This window comes from Squalius cephalus, assembly GCF_949319135.1.
Source record: "Squalius cephalus genome assembly, chromosome: 17".
Taxonomy (NCBI): Eukaryota; Metazoa; Chordata; class Actinopteri; order Cypriniformes; family Leuciscidae; genus Squalius; species Squalius cephalus.
This window is the reverse complement of record NC_137138.1, coordinates 31,692,176-31,713,733: the sequence shown is the minus strand read 5'-3', so window position 1 is coordinate 31,713,733 and position 21,558 is coordinate 31,692,176. Positions and strand designations below refer to the sequence as shown.

Genomic DNA, 21,558 nt, shown 5'->3' with positions numbered 1-21,558 from the left:
TCAGACTGTCATGGCTAAGTGGCTACTTCTCTGATTCAATGACTGGACAGAAACATAACAAATCAGTCAATGTTTCCTTAGTTTTTTCACCTCTAACCCCGCAAGAGATTTTCAAAATATGCAAGAAATGAGAAGAGTGTAGATTAACAATTCATTGCTGTCAATCCTTGGTTAAGTGGAAACTGTCCACCAAAACAAGCAGAGAATTGCTCATTTGCAGACCTGCCAGTCAATTACCACTAAAGTTCTTTCTTTCTTTCTTTTTTCTGAGGGCGCATGCCGGGGCACTGACATTTGAACTTGTGGGCGGAGGGTTCCTGACAGACCCCTGTGGCAGTCTGCTCCTATTGAGGGTCCATTCAGGCGAGGGGACTGGGGGGAGTCCCTCCCTCTCTGACTTGCCCCACTGTGCCTGGCGTCTCTCTCTCATTAAATGTTGTTGGGGTCGGAGGCAAACGTCTGCTTGGGCTGGGGGGCAGGAAGGATCGCATTAATGAAGGGGACACCCGCTGTCCAGGTGTCGGGTGACATGGCGTGCCCTGTTTGTGTTTGGGTCTAGAGGGTTTATTGTGACTGCACTTGTGAGTAGCAGTCTCAGTCTGTTTCGTTGATTACATTCAAATTCCTACAGTGTCCATATTTAGAAACCACGTGCTATTCTGAAGAGTTCTTGGAGGTGAACCGACACCATTCAAGTCAACAATGAGTCGAACTTAAGGTGATGGAAGAACTTGAGTGGATGTCTCCAGGGGTAATTCTCCTTCACGCTTTGCTGTGGCAACCGATTTTTTTTGTACCATTCCCTGCATTTAAAAAACAATTACGTCAAGCAAGGGCCTCGACCTAAATTAAAAGCCTGTCTTCAGTGTTGTAAACCCTCCTCGTAAATCAAGGCTTCCGTGCATTGCTCAGTCACTGTCTGTGAGAAATGAGAGGTCGCGAAAGGGCCCCTTCATTTACTTGTGGGCGTTTACACGGAAACTTTAGTCATGAAGGTGGGTGAGTCATGAACCCTAATGGCTTCATCGGTTCAGGGATCTGGCATGGCGGCAACCTGTGATTACAAAGCATGGCACATCTCCAGGGATCCAATAAGAGGACCCAGAACCAGAAAGAGGCCAGCCATAACAGTGTTTGTTTGGTCCTTCTCTGTAGGGATGTGTTGTACATAGAGCTTAACAGTTTTTTTTTTAATTGAGGTTTTCAAAGTATTTTTAAGTCATTACTTTGCATTGATTTACAATTAGTGTGGAGATGCACTGATTATGACCATATGACCATGTATCTTAAAACTGCTTTTCTTGATAAAAAAATAAAAATAAATAAATAAATTCAATCCACATATACATTTTCAAAATCGCCCGTGAGGGATGCTGGAGCCTATAGAAAATTACAAAATATAATATAACACAAGCCATCCATTCAGCGTGGAGTCTCTTAAATCTAGCCACAAACCCAGTAAGGTCTTGTAAACTTACATTTTTTCTCACACAGAAATGTTCATTTTGGGTGAATTATACATCATACATATCGTCACTATCCACTATACATGTTTATGCATATTGTCACACCCCATTGCAAGATTTTTTTGGATATCAAGAATTTATTTAAAATATTTACTCAGCACTTTTCACGATGATGCCTTAATATACTTTGTGTCTGTAAACTCAGACATATATATTCAAATTCATTATGCAGTTTCAAAACTTTACAAGAAGAAACAAACCTTAAAGCAACAGGTACATTTTCAGTTCTTAAAAAAAAAAAATCATTTAGTCAGCAAGTATTTGAGTGAACAGAAGGTAGACTTACACAACAGGGGACTTATCATGTTGAGTGAATCATTTTTTATATTACATGATCATTTATTTGCCTCTAAGTAATACCTTCCTCCCTTGAGCTAATTGAAGCTGGCGCCATCCTCCTTTGGTGGGTAGCAATTTTCTCTCATTACAGCAAATGTTTGCTCATAAGAGAAGGCTCCGGAAGCCTAATAAGGTACTAATAAAAACAAAGTGATGACAGTTGCTGTCACCTGTGCCAAGTCCTGTCATGCAGTGTAATTAGCGAGACAAGGCCTGTGATCCTTTATTCACTGCGTTATCCGAGTTCAAAGACAATACATTAATTGCTGTCCTAAAAAAAAGAGGAGATTTGCATTGCACCTCCTTACTTTATCCCTTAAGGAGAATAAACCATCACTGAACTAACTTACTGTAAACTGGACTATGACGCTGTTTTCTTCTAGATCTGCTGTACAGCAGAAACAAACTGTGTTGCATTATAATCCTGTTATCTCTGTAAAGCTGCTTTGAAACAATCTGTACTGTAAAAAGCACTATATGAATAAGGGTGACTTGACCTACAGTATGACCCTTATACTTGTCCTGGGAGTTTTCGGTTTAAACTATGTTTATGTTCCTGACCAATTGTGATGTAAAGTTGGCAAAATATCATATTGCTTTTAAACTATGCAATTATAACCAAAAGATAACATTTGCCAATCTCTATCACGTTCAGTTGACAGAAATCCCTATTGAGTAAAGAAAGATCATGAAATGATATGGCCAGCCGACAAGTTTGATTTAGTGGATCATAGCGTGCGTAAAGTAGGGCAAATAGACGTGTAAACAGATTGTTAGATTGAAGAAATGTAAATGCCTACACAAGCATTCCTGCACTGCAAAGCTGAGCCCATAATTACAATGCTCAAGGTGTGTCCAAACATACCAGAAAAACCAGGAGCAATCTTTTTGACATTTCAGTACTCTCTGACAAAACTGTCTCTGTTTATTTCTAAAGGTCAAAGAGATCAGGCAGGAAGGAAAGAGGATGTGTTGGTCAATTTCAAAAAGGCTTATCCTAAAGGCGGATTTTCCTGCAATATTTAAAGCATGGCATTGCTTTCTTCTGTCTCTCACAGTGAGTATTTCTCATATGTCTCCTGTCAGCTCGCATGATACTCAACTGCAAACGTACATCCTTCTCATCTATCACTACAGTTCAGCAGTCTTTCTCAGTCCATCTACGCAAAGAGTCGGATTGTGCTCGACAAGGTGCCCGAGGGCAGGGGCGTGACGGCTGAGTGTGTGCATGCGTTGTGTGTTTGCGTGTGTGTGTGTGTGTGTGTGTGTGTGTGTAGAGGGAGGCGACTCCTCCTGAGTGGAGCCGCTAAACTGCCACAGTTTCTCCCCCGAGGAGAGGCGCCTTTCATCTCCCCGCTCACTGGCGCCTTCGCAAACCTCAGATTGTCTGTGAAATCACCCTGCTTAATAAACGCGCTGAGGCTCCTGGGAACGACAAGCTAGCAGAATCTCACCCTGCAGCATTAGTGCACATACAAACACACATAAAGACCAGTCCAACAAGCAGCTGATTGCTGCTCCTATTCATTACAGGAGAAGAAGGGGATGTTTATTTTAAATGTGATTGCCCAAGTACCCTGAGTGTCATGGTTACAAACAATTCCCCCATTTAAGAAGAGACCAAAAGCAATCCATCTCTGTTTAATGCCTTATTACTGAGCCTCAGTGTCCAGAAATAAATTTCATGATAGATACACCCCCCCCCCCCCCCCCTCTCTCTCTCTCTCTCTCTCTCTCTCAGCAGTCATTTGTGATACTTTGAAAATAACTCTTGTGTTTGAAGAGTAAACACCCTAATGCTTTCGTTAGGCGCTTACCACAGTAGCCAGGAACAAATACTCCCCCCCCCCCCCCAGATTATATGGCATGCAAAGAAACTCAGAATAGTGTAGTGTCCTGGTTTGTAAAGGATTGTGTAAAGTGAGATGTAATGGGACATTCACACAAGGCACTTGCATTAAAGCAGAAGCAGACCACAGAGCAGAACAAAATGATATGCATTTTTAAACTGTTTTTAACATAGCCTACTTAAACACAACATTCGTGTGAAACTTATAAAACAGAAACAGTTTTATTGAACAATATATATATATATATATATATATATATATATATATATATATATATATATATATATATATATATATAAAGCAATGCTATACAGGTCAAAAGTTTATAAACTATTTACTAATTACTATTTTTAATGTTTTTGGAAGAAGTCTCTTATGCTTATTTAATTAAAAATACAGAACAACAGTAATATTGTGAAATATTATTACAATTTAAAATAATGGTTTTCTATTTTAAATATAATATTTCTATATTTAAATATAATGTATTTCTGTGATGCAAAGCTGAATTTTCAGCATCATTACTCCAGTCTTCAGTGTCACATGATCCTTCTGAAATCAATCTAATATGATGATATATATATATAACCTGTGATACTTTTTTGTCAGGATTCTTTGATGAATACAAAGTTCAAAAGAACATAATTTATTTAAAACAGAAATCATTTGTATACAGAATATACACTGCGGTTAAAAAGTTTGGGGTCAGTAATATTTTTCTTTCTTTTTAAACCCAGGTTTATTCATCAAAGAATCCTGAAAAAGTATCACAGGTTATACACAATTATTAAACAGCACAACTGTTTCCACCATAGATAATAAATCAGCATATTAGATTGATTTCAGATTGGATCATGTGACACTGAAGACTGGAGTAATGATGCTGAAAATTCAGCTTTGCATCACAGAAATAAATTATATTTTAAAGAATATTAAAATAGAAAAACAATATTTAAAATTGTAATAATATTTCACAACATTACTGTTTTTTTTTTTTTAATCCATATTGTTTTAATCAAATAAATGCAGGCTTGATGAGCATGAGACCCTTCAGACTGTACATGCCACAACATGCCAAACAAACTGTCTGAAGTTAGCAGCTGGATTACCAATTTTTATCATATTTGCATTTGCATATTTATAATGGAAACTATATACATATCATCCAAGTCACAATAAAGATGTGCCATTCATAATTATTACAGTACATTGTTATCTTTCTTAATTATCCATGGCCTTACACTTACCAAAATTTGCAGAATCGGTCGCTGTCATTTTGTCAATTATAATGACTGACACTTTCTTACAAAACTCACTAAGCCAATCGAAAGAATTCCTTAATTCAGCAGCGTTCTCATTGGCTAAAAGTTTTACCGTTGCCATGTGTTGCTGTAAGCAACGAAGCGAGCCTAAATTTGACAGCGCTCTGATTGGCTGAAAGTTCTGTTGTGGCCGCGTGCTTCAAGGCATCAAAGGCTTCATGCTTTTTGCATGAGACGTCAGAGTGATTGTGAAGGTCGCGCGTCCAGAGGCTCGTCGCGAGGAGGATGATGTCCGCGACCGCGAGCTTGAAGGAATCAGACGGAGGAGGTCGGGACATGGAGCCGCGCAAAACTCCAGTGTCAAGCCATCCATTCAGCGTGGAGTCTCTTATATCGAGCCACAAACCCAGGAAGGACTTTGAAAGAAGACGCGAGGATGTTTCCAGTCAGTTTGCGAGGACTGAGATCAGGGATTCTTGTGGTTCGGCTGGAATACCAAAGCACTTTATACAGACCTCACCCGTCAAATCCGAGTCCCCTGAGCCGGATGACTGCACTTCATGGGTTATGAACTCCAGGTTCACTCAAACCCGTAAGCAGTTTAACTTTCTGAACTAACTGCTTATGCTTTAAACTTAAATTATATATATATATATTAAGTCAATAATTGTCGTAAAAATGATCTTGCAACTAAGCTAATTTAGTTAGAAAATGACTTATAAACGTACAAAAGAGGCTATCTTCTCTACAGACTGTTTTAGGGGTTTTATAAATGTATCATATTTAGCTGCTGGTTATTTCTCATTTGGCATCTTGCAACTAAAGCAAATGCATTTTTTATAGAGTTTTACTGTGTGAAAGATACATTTCATGGAAACTAGAGATCCATGAGGGCCCACTGCTCTGAAAATATGAAGCCTCAAGCAGAAAACTCAGAATCAATTAAGAACACAACATTATTATGAATTAAAATAAATGAAACGCTTTTTGTTTGTAATTATTAAGCAGAATATTAATGTGTAGATTAATGTATTTACTCATGTTTACTAAATATAACAAAGCCTGTTAATAATAATATTTTAATTTTTGCTTTTCCTCCACTCCCTAAATATACCTAATAATAATTATTAAAACTATCAAGTAAAACACAAAAAGAATTCAAATAAATTACATCCACGTGCATACATTATGCTCACTGTAAAAAAGTATATGATCAATAGGTTATTAAAACATGTTTTTACATTGCTTTAACTCATAAAAAAAAAAATACCAGTCCAAAAATACAATTTTTTACCAATCTAAAAAAAAGAAGTCAGTTTAATGTAATTTAAGTTGAAATGACTTAAACATCTACTTTGATTGTACTTAAAAATTTAAGGCAGCGACTTTTTTTTCCAGTGAAGGCTTGTTTAAAGATGTACTGAATGAGAACACTGTTATTAAAACATTAATTTTACACGGCTAGTTACTTCAATTTTTAGAGTTTAAAATCAATATTTTTGACCAACCTAAAATGTACAAGAAATTGCTTTGTGTTACACTAATTTTTAATAATTTTTTTTTCTTTCTTTTTTTTTAACCACAGGCCAGGAAAGTGCCTGTCCTCTCCGCAAGCACAAGACCAACCGCAAACCCCGTACACCGTTCACCACCTCACAGCTCTTGGCCTTGGAGCGCAAGTTTCGGCAGAAACAGTACTTGTCCATCGCAGAACGAGCCGAATTCTCCAGCTCCCTCACCCTCACAGAGACCCAGGTGAAGATCTGGTTCCAGAACCGACGGGCCAAGGCCAAGCGTCTGCAAGAGGCCGAGCTGGAGAAGCTCAAACTGACCGCCAAACCTGCCCTGCACCCCAACTTCAGTCTTCCTCTTCCTCTCGGGACCCAGCTTCATTCGGCGGTCTCACTCTATGGCCAGTCGTACCCCTTCCACAGGCCTTTATTGCCTGTTGCTCCAATGGGACTCTATGGAACTCCTTTAGGCTACAGCATGTATCACCTCGCATGAGGAAGTGCTGCAATACGGACTAGTACTGCTCTGTGGATGTACAAAAAGACCAGAAAGACAATGTTTACAATCACTGGGTGTCCGAAAAAAAGCAACAACCAAAAAATTAAATGTCAAAATGTGCCTTCACTCGCGCCTTAAAAGACCTGACGTGAAAATCGGGACATTTTACCTCACTTTTCACTGACTGAATGATCAAATTTAACCCTGTGGATGGATAATTCGGTTGCCAAACCTTTTTTTTTGTATATTTGTGTCATACATCTTTATGTAATATATTGTCAAACTAATTATTTAGTGTACAAAATATTGTTTAAATTCTACTAGATTTGATGTTTTTTTTTTTTTTTTTTATCCTGTAAAAATGTGTTCATTACGCATTATCTAGAGATTGTTGTCATACCTGTAGCTATAATTGATGGACACTGATTTCACCAAAAGCTCATGGTGTTTGAAACAAATTAAATTTATATACGAGAAATGCATTGATACGAGATTTGACCTTCAAGTTATATTTTACATCAAAAGATTACAGACCTTTTTTTCTACACTTTTGAAACAAATTTGACAGTGAGCATGGAATATGCAGTTTGAAACTAAAATGTGGTTATTTTTTTTTTATGCCACATTTTATATACATTTATACTGTAATTATAATTGACTGAAATCTGACATGTACAGTAAATGGCAATTGGCGAGCAAACACAAAAGCATTGGTCTATTCAGTTGATGTTTACGTTTCATGTTTGAGAAACGTATATGAGAGAGTGTTAATTGCATTAGCAAGTTCTATTCATCTTTTTCACTTTATTCATTTTCCGTGACGTTCACCTCCACCTTTTTAAAAGTAGATACAAGTTATTTTTTACCCATGAATGAGCCTTTCTAAGCTAATATATTCTCGCATAATGAATTATGTATGAATATGAGTTATATTAAAAAAAGTCAGTGAAGTAAAGCAATATCCTGCAACAGAAAAAAAAAAAAACCAGTTGCTAACTCTTTAAATTTTCATGAACCAAACATAATGTGATGCTTAACAGATCAGCGTAAATATGAAAATACAGCTAAAGTAGAATGTATTGCATTTCTAACTAAATGATCATTGATTAAATGATGATCTATTCAACATGATATTAAGTAGTAATGTTTGATTATGCTGTTATTATAAAATGTATTGGATTTGATCTGTTTCACTTCTTTATTGCCTTGTTATGGCTTGTTCATTACGTTGTGGCTCTATAAATGTGGACGTTTTACTGCTTCCGCGTGACTTTGATGCAATGAGGAAATCGTTTATGGTCAGCACTTTACTCACGAGCTTCCTTTAATCAAAACACGGACCCAGTCATGCTAATCAAACACAGAACCGCTAAAGTGTTCACGGATGTGTTTTATAATGTCGACTTTGAGCCACTTACGAGAGCGCAGTGAAACCGGCCAATTTGCCTGATCCTGTTCCTGTGGTGTAAAAAAAAGACAGAAAAAAGAAGTCAAGAGACTCTCTGAGGGCTAAATTCACAAAGCTGTCAAGTTGCTCTGAACTTAATACCTCAAGTATATCTGGGTAATTGTAGCCTGTTTAATTCTTTATTTAACTTTGACGTAAAAGTCAGAAAGATTCATTTCAAGATTTAACCTCTATGTATTGTTTGAGGTCTGAGAGACACCAAGACCAATTTAAAATAGCTTGAAAATGTGCTAAACATTGTAGTAACAGATTGATATTTCACAGTTTATTATAGCTATTTATTATAGAATACTATAAAGCATTCTTCAATGATCTGGAAAGTTATTTACCACATTATTTTTGAGAGCGACTCAAACACACTTTTTAAATGACTGTTCAATAGGTTTTCTAATTGTCTGTTTGATTTTTTTGATTTTTTCAAATACTTTTTCTCCTATTTTTGCAATTTTTAAATAAAAATGCTTTAAATATAAAGTGGGTACGGACAGAGTGGTGGTGGGGGGTTGTAAATTATTTTCTATATTTAGTGTATTTAAAAAAGAAATCAGGAGTCAAATTAATGGGGCACATTTCTTAAAAAGATTTATATGGGGAAAAAGGCATAAAAACTTGGAAATATTTGTCTTCTGTGTTTCCATTAGAAAAAAGTGGGAAAAAAACCCAACCAGTTAAATTTAGAACTTGACGAGTTATTTTTTACACATCCATCATTGCAATTGAAACATGAATTTGAAGTCATGAAAAGTAGTCTGAACAGAGAGCATAAGAACTGTGAGTAATAGTGCCAGTCATCTTTTAAAATGTTTCCGATAAAATTAGAGATGGGGATTATTGAGGTCACGATTTCCTAGGCTAAGTTTTAAATGCTTTTAGTGATGCACTATTTACCACTGACAAAATAATTGAATCAAATATGCCCGTTAACAGTCTACACTAAGCCCTAAAAAAGTACACATTAATGATCATGACTAGTGATACAGTACGGTTGGGTATAGGGGAACATATTGCCCTTGTTTGATCTTGTTCAATCCATTTTTTCCTTGATTTAGACCTCCTCTGCTGGTTACAGGGAGAACAACACCAGTGTAAGATACACATCAAATTGGCTGGGTGTGTGCACTTCCTCATGGTGTTCTTATGTATGATATCTTAGACATTACCAGTCAAGCCTTTAAAAATAAACAAATCATTACATGTTAGGAGAATTTAATTGTCATAATCCAATAACTAACAACTGAAAAGTAATCTGCAATCAGGGTCAGTGATAAATGTTTCTATTAACAAACGATTATGGTTTTGAGAAACTTTTATACTTTTTATTTTATGACACTTAGCCCCTGCCATCAACAATTAATCATTTCCTTACACCTTGAATACATGTGAGTGCACAACCTTAATTAAGCTTTTAAATATATATCTCAAGGTAAAACTTTTTTTAAAACAAATATATGAATTCATATATTTGGGGTTTTTGGGGTGCGGACTGATGGGGCAGTGAACCCGAGGTCAGTCCTAGAGCTCCTCGGAGACGTCCGATAGATTTCTTAGGTGCCGAAAGAACACCACACACACAGTTTAATCACCATGGGAAAATCTGGAGTAAAACTGGGTGTTTTGCCAGATGAGAAGTTTATCTATGTATCATCTTTACTCTTTTAATTCATTTTATAACTGTACCATATATCTCTTTTCATTTCTTTTATAACTGTTTTAATTTTCCTTGCTTATTATTTTAATTCCTTTCTGTAAAGCACTTTGAATTGCCGTATGAAATGTGCTATATAAATAAACTTGCCTTGCCTTCATAATTACATACATTACAATAATTACTCTTAATTATCAGTTTTTGAGAGTCACATCACATGGCATTTTACAATCAGAACTACCCTTGCCTTGTCAATAAAAAATAATTTCATATTTTATTTTACTACTTTTGGTACACTTTATAAGTTATACATTGCTAGCACTGGGTTTGACCCCCTCTTGCCTTCAGAACTGCCTTAATTCTTTGTGGCAGAGATTCAACAAGGTGCTGGAAACATTCCTCAGAGATTCTGGTCCATATTGACATGATCGCATCACACAGTTGCTGCAGATTTGTCGGCTGCACATCCATGATGCGAATCTCCCGTTCCTTCACATCTCAAATGTGCTCTATTGGATTGAGATCCGGTGAGTGAGACTTGAGTATAGTGAACTCATTGTCATGTTCAAGAAACCAGTTTGAGATGATTTGAGCTTTGTGACATGCCACATTATCCTGCTGGAAGTAGCTTTCAGAAAATGATACACTGTGGTCATAAAGAGATAGACATGATCAGCAACAATACTCAGGTCGGCTGTGGTGTTTAAACGATGCTCAATTGTTACTAAGGGGCCAAAAGTGTGCCAAGAAAATATCCTCCACCTCATTACACCACCAGCAGCCTGAACCACTCTTACAAGGCAGGATGGATCCATGCATTTATGTTGTTTATGCCATATTTCTGCAGAAATCAAGACTCATCAGGCCTAGCAACGTTTTTAGTCTTCTATCGCTAAATTTTGGTGAGCTTCATTTTTCTGTTCTTAGCTGACAGGAGTGGCACCGGTGTGTCTTCTGCTGCTGTAGCTCATCCGCTTCAAGGTAAGATAAGTTAAGTTAACCACTTTATTAATCCCACAAGGGGCAATTATATTTGGGCAGTGGCATCCACATACACATATCTACATATTACAACATTCCAATGCACCATGCTTTATAATAAAATTCACCAAAAAAACTAAAAAAATAAAAAATAAAAAAAAAGTACACCTCAAGAATCCTTAATAAATAAAAAACTTGCATTATATGTACGAATGGCTTCTGGTACAAAAGTGAACTTGTATCGATTTGTTAGACACTTGATACTTCATAAACGTCTGCCCGAGGGCAGCGGCTCAATATTCATATGCAGGGAGAGTGTTTCATCACTCATAATACGCCTAGCTTTCCTTAAAGCTTGCTGCTCATACAATTCTGTTAAGCTCCGCAAAGGAACACCAGTCATTTTTGAGCACGACTTAAATACTTTGGAGGCGATTCTTATTCTTTAGAGAAAGTGCCGAAAACCAACAGAGGAATGAGAAACTCAAAACGCTCTCACTAAAGGTATTATAAAATGTATACAGTATAGGCTTTTTAACACTAAAGGAGTGTGAACAAAACGTTCTCTGATATGCCTTCTTAAGAATAACCTCTGTTTTTTGCTGAAACTTTAGGGATCTAAAATCAACATCTTTATCCTGAATGAACACTGGTTTGGAGCATTTTTTCTGACATCAATCACCATCTCTTTCCTCTGCGTTATTTTCAACCTCAGCTCTGCCTCATCGCACCATGTGAAAAACTTAGCCTAGGTTTCCCCATGTTGCCTTGAGCGCAGCGCGATTTTATTCACGCTGCTAGGCAGCCTGGACACCATGGACCAGATTTTCCCCTCAAAAAGGGAACCAATCACAGAACGGGGAGGGAGCAGCAAGACGATGACGACGTCTATGCTACACACCGAAGCAGTTTGTTTATATCTATGGATCCAACATGGCATCAGACGTGAAGTTATCTTTCGATGCAGTCTTAGATAGTGTTCTAAGTAGTTTAAAACGCAAGTTTATTTCGTCTTCTTCCTCGTCGAATTTCTGTCGCTCTACATACGTCATCTGCTATAATTGAAACGATTGGCTATGAGCTACGTGCAGGCGCATTTGATAGACTTTCGTAGCGCCCAATAAACGTCTCTGGGCATTCGTAAACCACGCCTCAAATATGAGAAAATGAACATGTGGTTCCCAGACCACGTCTCAATGAGAAGAGGTCTGACGTTAGCCAGGCTATGAAAAACTCACAAAGTGCATCTTAGCAAAGTTTGTTGTGCGTTCAGGAATGCTCTTCTGCAGACCTCGGATGTAACAAGTGGTTATTTGAGTTACTGTTGCCTTGTTTTTCAAAACATTGTGAGCTAAGTTGATCGTAGAGACCATTGGTGGCATGGTCCTACGATCTACCTACAATGCTTTTGGGAAACGCAACCCTGGCCGTTCTCCTCTGACCTCTGGCATCAATGCATTTTCACCCACAGAACTGCCGCTCACTGGATATTTTCTTTTTTCGGTAACACTTTAGAATACTGTTCCTTCATTAATGAATAATTACACAGGAACAAATGAGTAACGTATTATTAACATTCTAGTAACTACTATTAACTAACAAGAAACTCTGATTAACAAATTAGTAAGTAATAGCGCTCAGATGAATGTAGTAGTTCATTATTAGCTAATCAATAACTACTATTTTTTTCATACCTCCCAGAGAACTATATCTACAGGTTCATAATTAACATGAATAATGCATAATTTATAATAAAAGGTAATGGTAACCCACTAGTAATGACTCAAGTATTACTACATTATTCTAAAGGAACTACTAATTATTTGGATCAGTATTCTAAAGTGAAAAACATAACTACCTAATATTGACTGAAGTCATTGTAAGCTTTTGAGATTTTTGTAAGATTTTGAATAGCAATTCCTTCCAATAGATTTGGTAACACTTTAGTCATTACTAGTGTGTTCCCATGATCTTCACTTTAGAATACTGATCCAAATAATTAGTAGTTCCTTTAGAATGATGTAGTAACACTTGATTCATTACTAATGGGCTACCACCTTATATTAAACATTGTGCATTATAAATATTTATTAACCTGTATATAGTAGTTCTTATAGTCTTCAGTGAGGTATGAAAAATAGTAGTTATTGATTAGCTAATAGTGAACTACCACATCCGTCTGAGCGCTATTACTTACTAATTCGTTAATCAGAGTTTCTTGTTAGTTAATAGTAGTTACTACAGTGTTACTAAAGCATTACTCATTTGTTCCTGTGTAGTTATTCATTAATGAAGGAACAGTATTCTAAAGTGTTACCCTTTTTTTCTGACCTTTCTCTGTAAACTCTAGAGATGGTTGTGTGTAAAAATGCCAGTAGATCTTCAGTTTCTGAAACGCTCAGACCAGCCCATCTGGCATTAACAACCATGTCATGTACAAAGTCACTTAAATCTCCTTTCTTCCCCAATCTGATGCTCAGTTTGAACTTCAGCAGACTGCCTTGACCATGTCTACATGCCTAAATGCATTGAGTTTCTGCCATGTGATTGGCTGATTAGAAATTTGCATTGACGAGCAGTTGAACAGGTGAACAACGAAGTGGCTGGTGTGTGTGAATGTAAAAGAAAGACATTTACTTTTTATATGATGTCACATTTCTGACTTTATGGCCATCTAAATATATATACTGTATATATATGAAGAGTTCAGATGCAAAAGCCTCTAAGTGCCATCTGGAATTTTCTTCTAGAATGATCATTTTTATCAAGCTTGTATAATTAAGTTCAGTAGTTTCACTTAAATGACAATTAATAGGTCATTTTCATTGCTATTTAAGTGAAATTACTGAACGTAAATATACGAGCTTGGTAAAAATTATCATTCAAGAAGAAAATTTCAGATGGCACTTAGAGGCTTTTGCATCTGACCATGTTTTTGATTTCTAAATTAAAATGTATATATATATATATATATATATATATATATATATATATATATATATATATATATATATATATACATTTTAATTTAGAAATCAAAAACATGGTCATTGTTGAAGAGCTGTATTCAAGCCACTGTATGAATGAATTTCATTTTTAATGTATAAAATTAAGTTACGTGAACTTGACAATTCCACATAACTTTTTTTTATTTTATTTTTTACATTAAGCATGACGTTTATTTACTTAAAAATTTTAAGGCAACGGGTTTAAGTCAACTGATCACTTTTTACAGTGTATCTGAATTACATGTGCAATATCAACACCTGTTCACCATAGGAATTTAAAAAGTTCAGTATGCTTTAAAATTGTCCGAAAAAATGACAGATAGCAACAGTGCAGCCATTTGATTGGCTATTTGGGGTGTCAGCCATTTATCTCTCATTGGGTCAATTCCCTTCCTGTCCCCAACACACATCTGGGAATCCTGAAAGAAAACAAGGATATAGATATATGTTTGGTCTTGACTAGCTTGTCGATTGCTTGCCTATTCCAGTCACTAGACTTAATTAGTCAAAAAGCTTACTCAAGGAATAAAAAACTGCACTGAAAATTAGCATTTAAATAGGGATAGACTGCTATTGGTTTTCCAAATGACCAGGGTGGTCACTCATACTGAAGCATGATTGAATGTTTTCATGGCATTATTAATTATGAAATAATTAGTTATTATAGGGTTTTAAACCTTAAAAGAAGTGTTTTAGATGCATGTTGCACTGAAAAAATAAATTAAAAAAATTATATTTATATATAATATAAACTATATAAATATGTATACAGTATATGTATGCAAATATTTCTTAAATATATACATGCATGTGTGTGTATATTATTAGATTCATATTTATTTCTGATAATGTCAATTTACGTTTTCTCGCTGTACATCAAAAGATGACTTGTTCCTTTTCACTTCCAAAAGCATGTAATTATTTAATTGAAAAACGTCCCATTAGTTCCATTACAGTTTTCACTGTATAGAGTAAGGGGACCTACTATTAACCAATTAACCAATTAGTATTTTACCAGGAAAATTACCATCATTTTCTACAGTGTGTGCTGGGTGATGCGTCATACACACACCTCAGCAGAACAGCATGTTTATGGCACAGAGTCCAGTTGTTCTAGGTAAAGGAAGCAGCATGCTTGCCAGAACTTTTGTTAAGATGTCTTCCGTCGTCATGTCCCCAAACAGCCACTGAACTTGTTGTGATCCCCCAGCTGCCCGCGGCACTTCAAATCAATGCAGCTGCCACTGAACGTGTCTGCCTCTTGCGGGAAGGGCACTGGGAGAGACAGAAGCAGACATCTATTCAGCTTACTGAACATGAACGCGCAGACCAGCTCGGTGAGCGAACAATGCAGCATCTTGCTCTGGCTGAGGTATACGCAGGATGACGCACAACATGTTTCATGTGCCATAGAGATGGAATAGCCTCAGCTAACAAAAATAGAAATGGCTAATTCCTTTATGACTCCTGGCTGGAGGAAATTTCAGCCGCACTGCTTGCCTTCGAAGTGAAACTAGAGCGGATATGCCAGTGTAAGCCAATTGACTGTAAGAGTCAATGCTCCTGAGGAATTGTAAATTCATCAGAAAAATTAGTCTACATGAGTGTGTGTGTTGGGAAGGACCGATTTAGCTGCTGCATACGCTACAGCTTGTCTTGCGGAAGATGAATTAATCAGATTTCTTGCACTGTGCATGTCAGTATGAGTCATCAAGAGGGAGAAAAAAGCTTTGGGCAACAGAGCCTATGAGTTTATGATGCCGTTTAAGGTTTAAGGTCAAGTTGGCCAACAGATGGCAGTATACCAGCAATATTGAGCAGCTGTCGGAACTATTTAAAACAAATCCTCTTGTTTATTAGACTTGGACATGAGCTAAGTTCAGAATAATATGATTGCCATTTTATCTATACTATTGGCACACTAGTTTCTTATCTATGTGAGAAATACAGAATGGATTCTGTGTGCTGTGGGCAAATTGTCTGCATGCATGGAAAATCAGGTTGACCTATTTGTTTAAATGTGCTGTATATCCTCACACTGCACAGAATATTATATCCCACAATGCAATGTGCTTCACTTGACCTTTTATTTCCAGTGTGAGGAATACAATTGTATTTTCTGCCTTTGATGAACCATCTATATTAATTACTGTAATAAAAAGACATACTGTTTCACATTAAAAATGTCATTCATTAAGTAAAAAATGAAAACAGCATTTAAAGATATGTATTGTAACAGAAATCTACAGAAATAAATGAACAATTAAAAGTGTATTTTGGATATTTTTTTTTCCCACTGGTCTGATGCAAAACATTATGAAAAGCTAAAATTGGCCAGTGCATAAAAAAGCGATGTTTTTGCTTGAGGTGTCTTGCCTTAAAAAAAAAAAAAAAAAAAAACAGTAGGCAGTATACAGTATTGTAGAGCTTGTATTGAATTGCTTTCTGATTCTGGGGTGTATATCAGGGAAATCTCTGAGGCAATGCTGAATCATTAGCTGTAGCCAAGTTGAGAACATTTAAACACATCTTTTGAGTACTTTTGCATAGTTACAGTCTAGTCTGCAAAATGCACATTGCGAAGTTTGCAACCGATACCATGGAGAGAAAAAAAATCCATCCATCTCACGGGCACATGCTATTGTCCTGATGCTCACGTGCAACAGTGCTTTTGTCTGTTTTAACTGAACCCTTTAAACAGCCCAGAGCTCGGCAGGATCAATCGCCCATATGTGCCACTCAAAAACGCTTCAGAATTGATGGCACATCCAGTTGCAGTGCAAGGTCAGCTGAGGCACAGTACCACACTGCAGTCAGCAGAGAGCAGCGTCTTACTCAGATCATCCCTGATCATGTTTACTATCAGACACGAAGGTTCACATAGACTATGGTCATGTTTTAGGGGACCCATTACAACTGGCTATAGTCTGAATGGCTACTGCAAACAATGACATTTGAAAGAATATGTACATACTATATATACACTGTATATACTAAGGCAAGGTGATGGCGACAATGTCTATGTTAGCAAGTGTTTACAAGCAAGTGACTTTCAAGCAAGTTATGTGAGTCGCTTTGGTAAAAACACCCGCAACAAACAGAGTGAGTGAGACTCCTAACATGTGAATAATTACTTCATTTGTATGTTATTTATTTATTAATTTGTATTTTTTTGACTGCACGACTATTTTTTATGGAACACAGAAGGAGATATTTTGAATAATGTCCTGGTTGCTCTTTTCCATACAACTACAATGAAAGTGGTCCATACAACTCCGTGCAATCCAGCCTATAGGAAAACTGAACTCCTGATGCATGAATGATGTGAACATACATTGTTCCAACCAGTGCTTTAAGTGGCTCAAAAGAGGTGCCGGTACTCTAATTTTTTTTTTTTTTTTGCTGACTCCCCTCCTCCCCTGAGGTAACTATGGAAGCTTGTTTCCGCCACTGAATAATAAATAAATAATAATAATTGCGACTTGTTATCTCACAATTCTGACTTTTTTTCTCACAATTGCGATATATCAAGTCAGAATTGTGACTTTTTTTCTCATAATTGCGAGATAAGAAGTCAGAATTGTGAGAAATAAAGTCGCAATTATGAGATATAAAGTCGCAATAGCGAGATATAAAGTCGCAATTCTGAGAAATAAAGGCGCAATTGGGATATATAAAGTCAGAATTGCATGATATAAAGTCGCAAAATGTGTGTTATAAAGTCAGAATTGTGAGATATAAACTATTCTGAGAAAGAAAAAAAAAGTCAGTCTTTTTTTCCCTTAGAATTTGACTAGCTTTATAGATAGTTTATATCTCACATTTTTTTCACACTTTATAAGACGCAGTGTTGTATAAATTACTAGACAGCAATACTTGAGTAAAAGTACAAGTACTAGAAAAAGACTTTGGTAGAAGTGAAAGTTACCTTTTAGAATATTACTTAAGTAAAAGTCTTAAAGTACCTGATATTTAATGTACTTAAGTAATTGAAGTAAAAGTATTTTTTATTTATTTTTTTATTTTATTTTTTAAAAGCAACAGTTAGAACTTTGATTGTGAACTTTATTGTGGCTTTATTGTGGGAGGGGTGGGGGGGGGGGGGGGGTGTTGGGATGTACAAAATAATCTTTTTCTTAATCTAATCTGGATAAATATTAGGTACACAAGATAGGCATTCATTTTTCTCAAGAAAAAAAATCTCACCTAATGATGTAAACATACAGAGAGCCCTATCAGCTGGTAGTATTATTTAAGGTTAAAAATAATTCAAATTAAATATAATGCATTTTTTTATCCTAATAACAACTTTATTTAATGATATGTAAAAAAATATAATAAATATGTAATATAGTACACATATTTAGCAAAAAACTCTCTATAGCTGTGTTTTTCTAGCCAACTCACGTGCTATAGCCTATATTATGGTCATCAAATGGCTTTCCTGAGGTAAATATTATGTGACAATTGTTCTCCAGCTGTTTTACTGACCCTTTCCGCGGTTGAAAAACACTGATTGATCGATATTATGTAGGCTGAATATACATTTCGGTAAGTTGTACTGTTTCTTTTAACATTGTGTTCATTCGTGTTAATAGAGATGATCGGTTCACGTGCGCTAGGGATCTGTCATGTCACATTTACAAGCGCCAAAACGGTATTTATTGTTTGAATCTCGTTATAAAAATGACAGAATCTGAGAGCTGGGATTTTGTTTTATATCATAACTAACCTGCTCTGTCTCCGTGTCCTCTTTGCTTCGCGATTTTTCTGTGCGTGAGAAAATGGATGTGTTGTGAGAGCGTGTGAAAAGTGTCAATTGCGTGCATGTGTCTCACGGACGGTGAATGCGTGAGAGTTGGCGGGTGGTCGTTTACGATAACGGGAGGTCCTCTCGTGCTTCCATGGCGGTTTCAGTTGTGCTTCCTCCTCCTTTGTCATGGCAACAAACAACCATTATGCTGAAATAGAGCGCGCGCCGTGCATTGTGAAGGGCGCTCTGAAAAGCGGCAGCGCCGCCAGAGGATTAAAACAGATGTGCAAATGAGCGTACCGGTACGCTAAAACCACGTTCTGGGCGCACGGAGAGGTGGCGGTACGCTCAAGAGCTATATTTGGAAGTGGCGGTACTGAGTACCGGCGCGTACCGGCCCACTTAAAGCACTGGTTCCAACACAAACAGACAAAGAACAGCTTTTTATAGGAATGATTTGGTCAGAACTATGATATAATGTCTATGTGGGTTGAAAAGAGGTAAGGGACATGTTTTCTGCAGCAGTGTGATGTGGATTACAGATAGATTTAGAAAACCGTGAAGTTCATGTCCTCCAGAAGACAGATCAACACTGAGCAGCTTTGACACCCTCCAAAAAAAAGATATAATGTCTCGTATTGGATGATCTTCAGTAATATGTAGCCCATGTGGCTGTCACAGATTTCGTGTCACATCTCCTGACATTTAATATAATCAAAGACAGAGGTTAAACTGGGATCCACAAGGGGTCAATCCTCTGCTGTTTAATCCAGCTTTTGCGTTACATGTTGTTGCAATGCTTCATGTTGTAGTATTCCACATTAGTATGTTGTAGGTCCCAAGCATTATTCCTTCACCAGAAGCAGATTGTCCTATGAATGATGGCATATTTCGTTGTATTATACTCTATTCTCACTAACATCACATGTACATAGATGGAGGGTGAACCAACTCCAAGGTAAGGCAAGATGTGCCTCCTCCTTAAAAACACATTTAAATAGAACGTATTTAAATGAAATAGTATAGCAAAGCATAGTGATGGGAAGTCCGATTCATTTTCGCGAAGCTGTTCTTTCTGACAGTACGTTTCAATGAACCGATAAAAAAAAAAAAAAAGATCCATCGGTTCCCTACATCGTCACGCAATGATGTCACTACGCATTTCTTTTTAACAACTCAGAGTCATGTTATATGAAGTATTTAAATAGTTATTTGTAACAGAAATTGCTGATTTTTGCCTTCCATTCACTTAAGTTAATGGTTTTTGTCACAGTTTCATTCGCTGATCCTTCATGTCGGATACGACCATATATGCACTTCAAAAGAGTCCGCACACTCCACAAAAGACGAAGAAACGTCAAAAAGCGAGATAATTTCAAGTGCTTTTACTGAGAAAAAAAGAGAAAAAAGGGCAAATGTTTCGGTCACATGCGACCATTCTCAATGCCAAACTTACAATGCTAAGTGCAGGAGCCATTTTAACTATTGAAGTCACATGATTACATAGATCACATGATCAAGCCAAGACCAATGAATGATGCACACATTAGGTGTGTTCGACATCGGCTGCGGCTGGATGTAACCGATCGGCGAGAGTAGCCGCGTGCAGGCGGGGAGGAGCTGCAAATGGAGACGTGAAGTCGGACACTTTCTGGTTCCCATAGTGACCGCTCACGTGGTTTTTGCATACTTTACCACAGCTGAAGTGAAATGAATGCAATATTTGCCTAATAATGCACAGATGTTTCAGAGACATTTTCATTCAATACTTTATGTACTGCTTCATACAGCGTCTGTTTGAACAAGAATAAAGTTCAACATAAGCTACTATCAATGAAGTGGAGTCTACGTTTTTTAATCAGTTTTAATTTGATAAACATGACACAATATAACATCGCAACTACATGAAAAGAGTGTTTACTGTTATAAAAAACTGATTTGTGAGCTTTAGAGGAACTAAAGGTGTTCGAATAAACACGAAACACACGTGATCGTTGTCATGCAGTGAATCCGGCCAATCATGGAACAGCTGTGTCGTCATCAGCCTTCGTGCAGCCGCTCTTGAGAAGCTGCGCTGGCTGAGTTCTCCAGCTACTCTCAAATCGCTCTCGCGGTACTTTGATAGCACACGTCACAGTCACGTGGCGTCGGCGCTGTATCAAGTCGGACAAAATTTCTAACCGGCATGCACTGCTTCAAGTCAGCCGCCGATCGGTCTGCGCAGAGCTGCATGAAGTCGAACAAGCCTATAGTGTTGGAGAACTTGTTATGAGAAGGAAGAAGAGAGAGAGAGAAAAAAAAGACTACAACTGACCAACATTGAGTAGCCTACATCTAGCCTACATTCAAGTTTCCTGAAAGTTTCGCACCTACATCACACATAACAGACATTGATGCACAAGAACTGTTATATTCTACATGTCTAAAGTATAAACCATTCTCAAACTCCTTGATTTAGCTTAAAGTCCCCCTGTAGTCAATCATTTTATCCCTTAAAACTCACCTTTGATCACCAAAATTACATTTGTAAACATTTTGTCCTTGAAAAAACATAGCTGAAATAGTTGAATGTAACTCTACACCCTTGCCTCATTTAGTATACGTGGTTCTATGAATATGCAAATTAACCCCATTTCCACTCACTCACAGCAGCTCAGAGATCCAATTGTTGACCTGATTGGTTACAAGGTAGTTTGTGACGTCAGAAAGAGCGATT

General features: G+C 37.0%; 1 protein-coding gene across 1 annotated transcript; it reads left to right on the top strand.

The window, feature by feature from the left end:
* Nucleotides 1–5,189: 5,189 nt before the first annotated feature.
* Nucleotides 5,190–8,491, top strand: msx2b (muscle segment homeobox 2b). The gene is made up of 2 exons (XM_079847791.1): nucleotides 5,190–5,569; nucleotides 6,563–8,491. The coding sequence occupies exons 1-2, from the start codon at nucleotides 5,263–5,265 to the stop codon at nucleotides 6,982–6,984; spliced, it is 729 nt and encodes a 242-aa protein (XP_079703917.1). The 5' UTR covers nucleotides 5,190–5,262; the 3' UTR covers nucleotides 6,985–8,491.
* The last annotated feature ends 13,067 nt before the right edge of the window (nucleotides 8,492–21,558 follow it).

What these genes read in the sequence shown, in the direction of transcription:
- msx2b (XM_079847791.1), top strand. Translation starts at nt 5,263, where the DNA reads ATGATGTCCGCGACCGCGAGCTTGAAGGAATCAGACGGAGGAGGTCGG. An exon ending in CTCCAGGTTCACTCAAACCC is followed by an intron (nt 5,570 to 6,562) that starts GTAAGCAGTTTA and finishes TTTTAACCACAG; the next exon opens with GCCAGGAAAGTGCCTGTCCT.